Below are 7,500 nucleotides of genomic sequence, written 5' to 3' on the forward strand. Positions count from 1 at the left end.
TGGCCTGGCCACACAGCCATACCTCAAATCACAGTGGTTTTGAGAATTCTAACTCTGTAAGAGTTGAAGATGTATTTGATCCCAATGCTCTTAATTTTTGGTCAGCTCTGTAGTGACCAGGCAGTTGGACTAGATGATCGTTGTAACTCCCTTCCAACTGAAATTATTCTATTCTATTCTATTCTATTCTATTCTATTCTATTCTATTCTATTCTATTCTACTCTACTCTACTCTACTCTATGCTATGCTATTCTATGCTATGCTATGCTATTCTATTCTAATTTTCTAATTCTAATTCTGTTCTATTCTATTCTAATTTTCTTAAAAACACGTTACCTAAGAGCTGGTTTGTATCTTTACAATGGTGTATTTGACAGTGCGAGCGAAGTGATATTTAAATCTACATTACTATTTTCGGCTTTGTGGGAGAATAAATACATGTGTGCACGTGTACAAGCACAGCTGCAATTGTGTACGGGTGATTCAGAGGCTGATGGGCTCCAGAAAGATAGTATTTCACAATTCTGGATTTTCAGAGACACTTTCCATTCTCCTCTTCATCTCAGACTATCTTCTTTTAGCAGTTCAGGCAAGAAGTCAATCACATTGAGTCAGTCTGAAGAAAAACATTTTATGCTGTTTTTCTCATACAAACCCCCTCCTGCCGTAATCTGCAGTAAGGCCCAGCCACAGGAAATTGACCTCACAGTAAATTCTTTACAGATTTGGTCATGTTTTTACCATCCACTTAAACTTGCATACATAACCTGAGACTGTACCTCTGGATCAAGGAATATGACAAGCCAAAATAAAATCAAGTCAAATTAAATAGCAAGAAAAAGCTGCAAGCAAAACAAGACTGAAAAAAAAAAATAAATAGAAAAAGATGAAAAATTGGTTGTGACTGCAAAACTGTAAGTATTAAATAAAGAAAGAAGTCAGAAGCAAATTCAGAAGCGCCCATATTCTAGCTGACAAGGGCTGAGAAATACTAATGGACTTTTTTAATGGGTGGTTTGATGGATGAGAGAAGGAATTATGTAAAAGTAAATGTAGTAGTGTATCAACATAAAGTATGGTGAAAAAAAAAAAAAAAAGCATTGCAAATAAAAAAAGACATGTAAATGTGTGCCTACCATTTTCCAGATAAGAAGGGGCCGTACCTTCTGAGGGGTCAAGGCGGCGAGCCCGCCTCCCGTGTTTGGAATTGTTGTGTACAAACATGTTGTCTGAGACAGCCAGCACGTGGCCATCCACATTGACTGTTGTTGATACAACAACCTGAAAAAGAAAACAAAAACCACAATTTAAAAAATTCTGCGTATTTTCACAAGCATAGATACAGAATGAGATCTTTTAAGACGAAGCAACATCACAGCCTCTTACTTTTCACTTTAAATGAAGTGAATGACAACTATGAATACATCTTTGTTTATGTGGCTAACACGGGTGATTTTTAACTCACAATTGTTTCTCTTCAGAACCTGCTACACTAATTAGAGTTTAATCTCCTATTATGCTAACAAATGAATTCAATTCAGGGAAATATTCTTCTAGCCATTAGTTTCAGAAACACCCCTCTAGCCACTCATTTTAAAAGCTGCTGTTTTGATTGATCTGTTGATATATTGATTAGATAGTTTATCTAATTAAAATTTGTTCACTTGAGACTGTCTTCAAATGAAAGGTTGTGAGGATTCCAAATAAAAAAGGCTTAATAAATCAGAAACCATCGTAACTCCCCATTTTTTCTTCAGTAAATGATCTCCAGGTCAGTTTTACAATTACATTTAATGTCTGATAATGAACTTTTTTGCATCTGAAAAGACCGAGTTGAATATGAATAGTGAAAGTGTTTTCAATCCATGAAAAGTATCCCTTCTCAAGTTCATTTGGATGGTGATTGACCCTGGTATGTCAATGGAATTTCCTCCTTTATTTTTGAGTGAAAGGCTCCTATTCTTGTGTCCAGGTTCAGAGTCCGGCCATAGAAGAGATGATGGATAGGGCCTTCTTTGGCTTCCAGCTGCTTCTCAGTAGAAAATGGAAAAGGAACATATGCAAAACGCACAACCTTCCCGATAAAAACACCTACACAATGGAGCTGTGAAACTCCTTCCGGAAACAATATCGCATGAACACAAGCCAAAGAGGAAACCGTGAGATGCGCCTGTGTTTGTGTGGAACACAGCTTCATAGGTCGATTGCTATTATCCCAGATAGACATTTACATCTTATTTAAATACTCCAGCATGGGCCCTGTGGTGTGGGTTCCAGATTTGCTAAACGAAGTAATCACCGAAGCGTTTTCTTTGGGGTTTAACGTCAGTAAGGTCCTTAAAGTCAATGGCTAAGTTAGGCCTTATCGACCCTACTGCAGGTGATGGCAGCAGCAGCTAGTACACATCTCAGCTTTCGCTCTCCGCTTATTTTACTTTCAGATATAACAAAAATGATTGCCAGGGTTCTCGCACCAGCTCCTACACCCAAACATTTAATGGACAAAAATGGAAGGGGAAAAACTAGTCTCCTTTTGCACAGAGCTGCTCCAAGGCATCAAAAGAAAATTCTTGCCTGCTTCTATGTTTTGGATCACCTCTGATCCTGTTTCTTATTCACAACCCATAATTAGCTCTCAGCTATCACAGCACCTTTTCTGTGTATCCTGCCTCCTTTGAGACAGCCATCTGCGGTACCCTTTGGAACAGCCCGGGGGCAGTTCTCTGCCAGGCTGCTCCGTTTCCCTATCTTTCTCCTCCCAGAAGTGGACACTTTCACTCCTGTCAACATCCACTTTGGAGAGTGCTGAGGTTGCACACTCACCTCGGCCACAGAGCTGCTGCCAGGCCACTGGGCTACCCGCTTACACTTTTAATGAGATTCGCAGACTTTAAGAAATATTGCACAACATACAAGTGTGATTTGCAGCAAAGATTTCTGGATTTGGTTCCTAGAACACGGTATATTAAAAAGACAGAGAAAGGTGTATATAAAAATGACAACTATTTTTGTTCTGTCATGTATATATAGGTCAGTCACCAAGGGAAAATACTGTAGTTCAGCAAAAGAAAGTAGACATGCTATGCTTTGTTATATTGGCTTATTCCTGCAGTGCACCTAAAGAAAGGTGCTGAGACAGTGAAACCAGTTAAAAATATTGTTCAAGATCTGACATACTGTTAAGTCCAGTTAAACCTTCTGAGAGGCAGGGAGATTAGCTAAAGAGACCCAGGAAAGTCTTTCTAGTGCCTACTGGCTCCATTGTCGACCACAAGATCACTCATGACTGATGCTTCATTTAGTCATCGGTGAGACAAAGAGGACATTTCCACTCATTCCAGGTTTGACCTTCTGTTCTGTTCAGATGGATCAATATCACCAATGCCACGTGAAGCTGAGATGCATGAAAAATGGCAGCTTGGCTCAATTGTTTTGAAGAAATATTTTTTTCCAGCTACAGATCTTTTCTGTTGGCTGGCTCAAGGGTGCTGGCTTCACCGGTTGGTTGGCTGTGCATGAAAACAGATGTCACATGTTTTGCTATCAAGTTTAACCACGAGTTATTCTTCTCAAAAATAAGAAAGTTTTGAACATCTCAATACTACTTTATTATTAGTCTCAAATATGAATCATTGTGAAATATTTTGAAACAGAAAGCATGTATTTCCTAACAAGCTTTTCAAATGACCCCAAATACGGAGGAAGTCATTTGTCCATCATGTCAGCTGTCTCTCTGTAGTGTTATGATTCACCACAGGATATTTCAAAAGCTGTAAGGAGAAAGTGAAGTATTAAACATTTTCTAACACAATTGGAATAAAAATATGTGGGTGGGACCACGACTGTTGGATTTACAAGTTGTGAATGTGAAAAACCCCCATGTGAGATCCAAACTTCACTGCACTCCACGTTCATGTGTGTTAGTAAGATTATGCTACTGGGTCTACATATGTAAAACCTCTGCAGGCCTGAGCACACGCCACACTACAACACAAGGTGTTAGCATGAAGGAAAACTAGGGAAATACTTTCTGAGGAGAGACTCACTTGATTCAGCATGATCCATTACAGTCCTCTGCAGAACTCGACGAGTCTCAAGAACCAGCATTTAAATTAGCGGGGGAAATATAAAACAGCAACAACATTTTTTTTTTTTTTTTTGAGGCACGCAGCATTAGAACTACACTAAGTAGAAGCACTGATGCTGGTCTTTCATTAAAAAAAGTTCAAGATGAAGATGTAAGTCTTTTATATACTGTTTATTCTTTAAGAGGGATCTGTACCTGGAATCTTCGCATGTCTCGCGGGTTGCCTGCATTCTTCAAACAGTTCTGATTGCACTTGAGGAAAAACTTTAGAAAGAATCTATAAAAATACAAAATTGAAATCTATTAGATTCATCAAAATGTAAATCCAATTTTAAGAAAGTTTAATAAAATTTAATCATAAATAGTTATACCCAAAAGAATACTGGTAGTGAAATATTACTTTCCTATTAGTTAATGAACTTATTTTAAAGCATAAGATCTCTGTCGTAAACAGAACATTATTGCCAGGGAAAGGCAAATTTATATTTTTAATTTTTCAACAACTACAAATGTATTGACTCCAGGCCATATCCTTAGCTCGGTGTGGGAAAGTTGATTTCAGTGACTCATTGACTTCAAAGGCAGTGACTTACACCAGATGAGAATTTGTCTCTATTTTTTTAATACGTTTTATTTTTTCACAACTTATATTAGCAGTAATGACCTCTACGTCGAAAAATTCCAAGGTAATGAATGATCAATCTTCTGAAAAACACTTGGCTTTGCCTCCGGTTTGGAAACTCTCGCTATTCAAAGGGACTCGATCCAACTCCTGCTGACTCCAGGGAGATCCAGGCGGGATCTGCCCACCGGCGAGGCCCCGGTTCCCTCATTGTTTTTGAAAGGAAAGGAACATGGCAAATTAGGCCCTGTCTTACGACCTCTTCAACCTTTGCCAGCCTTTAACTGTAAGGAGTCACTCTACCCGGGGATGGAAATCCAGCTTATTTTTGCTGAGCAGCAACCAGCAATTATTTAGGACTAACCCTTATCATCTAGGCATCTCCCCATAAACCCGTTTGTAGCAGCGCTGCCTCCCGGGAACACAGCAAGCGCTTATAGGAAGGGGAAAAGCTTGGAAAGATGCAAACTCCCTTATGCCACCCTCCTGTACTGGAGGAACAAGCTGATACGGGATGTCTGCATCCTGCAGGCTATGCCAGATGGGGGGACCCTCACTGTCCTGCCCTCGCACAGGAGGACGTTCACAGCCTAATGCTGCCTCTTTTCTTTATGTAGCTATGATTTCATGCTTCATAATTAAAAAAATGTTCTGTGGGTCTGGTTTGCAGCTAATGACTGGCAGCTAATGACAAGCAAGGCTCAGGACTTTCTCCTCACTCAAAGTTTATCAGATGCTCCAGTCCAGCAGCTTGTGCTGCCCAACTTCATACATGATGAACAGCAAGGTTAGGCAGAGCTTTTACATTTAGAATACGAGCAACTATTATTTATTCATGTCAAACTTTATAAGTGACTGTGACTACTCTTGCTGTAAACACCTCACAGAAGTTTCTGTGTGCCAACAGCATTCCTGGCAGGAGGCAAGCCAGGTGCCTCTTCCCTTCTTCAGCACCCAACACGGCCCAACCACGGCCGATAGAAAGTACTACCGCGGCTGCACTACATCACACTCGCTCCTGCGGAGCTGCGAGGGTCAGACAGGGGCATTATGGGAGTATCCCCATATCATAAACTGGTGCTTTTAATCACAGCTCTTCCTTTTCTGTTAAACCTTGAGCAGGACCCTAATATTAATACAGGACACTAATGCTGAAGGAGTAATCTCTCATATCAGAGAGGCAAGCAGGGAAACAACGAGGTTTACTGAAACTGTGCATAAATCGATGCTGTCAGTTCAGCTGAATGAACGTTTCTTCAAAACTTCCTATCCCAAAATCTGTAAAGAGGTTTTAGATGTTGAGCAGAAAGAGGGCTGGATTTCCACGGTGGTTGACGTGATCTCCTAGCTCGGATGCTCACTTGAACTCAGGTTTTCCGGATGCTCTTGCAGGGTCACTATCAGTGACTCCACGAAACTGCACCTTCATTAGCCACACCTTCTCCCAAATTTTACGTGCCTTGGGTTTTGCTTTTGTTTTTTTTTTTTTTTTTAAAGATACTTCTGATCTCCAGATCAACAGAGTATAGGCTAAACGTAATGGCATTTATGCCATACCTCTATTTGGTTTTTTTTGCACACCTTCCACCGCACCGATTGAGATGATGTGCAAGGACCAGCTGATGCCCATGTCAGTACGGGACCACCAGGCGCTGGCAAGTCAGGAGCTGGGGTGAGCCTCCAGCTTTACAGCCCCTCAGTGCCACAGCCAGGCTGAAGAGGAGTGTCTTAGCTACTTTTTTTTCTGATCTCAAATGGGTGTTGTGAGGCTTATTGAGCTAATGTTTGTAAATTGCTCGGAAATTCTCCAATGAATTGTGCACTAGGAATGCTAAGTATTGCTCCTCGTGGATTGTTTTTAACGTGAAGTGTTCATGATGAATTGTTTCTATACAGAGAGCTCATATCAGAGGGCCATTAAGCACCCTTTCACTAAACATCAACTGGAACTGGTATTTGTTCAATTATTTGGTGAAAAGGACCCACACTTGGTGGAATTAGACCTCTTCAAGTTTACTAGGATGACCCTGAGCACTGGGCTAAACATTGAAGCCACAAGGCTGGGGTGAAAACAAGCAACACTCGTATTTCAGCTCTGCTCCATTCCTTGATATAATGAGATATTTTATTCTATTTTTTAATCTGTCTTTTCAGAGAGTTCATGGAGCACAGGTGATCAAGACAAGATTTTCAGAGGAAGACAACGTAAGTTAAAAATCATGTTCCCAGGCAGGGCTTTTCTTAAAGCTTGCCAGGAGAAGACAACTGACTTGATCATTCCCCTCAGCTGACCAACAAGACCGTGGGCACTATAAACCCATCCCTACTGCAGACAGAACAGGGCCAGACACTTCCTCTGTGAGCCCTGTGCTCCCGAGACAAGATCTCTGGGACACAGCAAGAAGCAAGGAGCTGTATCGGAGCTCCGTTTGGTCATGTCTCAAACTTTGTTGCTGCCAACAGAATGAGAATGCAAGCCTCTCTAGATTAGGCTCTCCCTCCTATATTTTGTATTATACACACAAATTGTAGTATTTTTTAATAAATACAGTCTTGCAGAATAGCCTTCCTAAACATACTAAGCTGCTCCTAAAATACCGATATGGAGAAAAATGCAATCTTTGTGATGTTCTTTTGCTCTGATTTTTTCATGCTGCTAGAAAGGGGACCGCTACCATCTTAATTAAAATGTATTACCTACCACAAGACTTCACTATTTTAAGATAAAATTTACATCTTTTATTAACTCACCTCACCTATACACTTAGCTCGTGATGCTTCTCAACGCCC

The 7,500-nt window shown here is 40.5% G+C and overlaps 1 protein-coding gene across 8 annotated transcripts in view; it reads right to left on the minus strand.

The window, feature by feature from the left end:
- Positions 1-7,500, minus strand: part of EBF3 (EBF transcription factor 3) — a 121,296-nt gene that overhangs the window by 39,315 nt on the left and 74,481 nt on the right. For 5 of the 8 annotated variants that reach the window (XM_074831543.1, XM_074831545.1, XM_074831542.1 and 2 more), the window contains exons 7-8: positions 4,284-4,365; positions 1,138-1,282 (exon numbers count right to left, since the gene is read on the minus strand). In XM_074831543.1, the coding sequence (XP_074687644.1) occupies positions 1,138-1,282; positions 4,284-4,365 (227 nt within the window). The remainder of the gene's footprint in view (positions 1-1,137; positions 1,283-4,283; positions 4,366-7,500) is intronic. The other 3 variants (XM_074831544.1, XM_074831541.1, XM_074831538.1) reach the window with 1 other exon arrangement.

Source organism: Strix aluco, chromosome 7, assembly GCF_031877795.1.
Source record: "Strix aluco isolate bStrAlu1 chromosome 7, bStrAlu1.hap1, whole genome shotgun sequence".
Classification (NCBI taxonomy): Eukaryota; Metazoa; Chordata; class Aves; order Strigiformes; family Strigidae; genus Strix; species Strix aluco.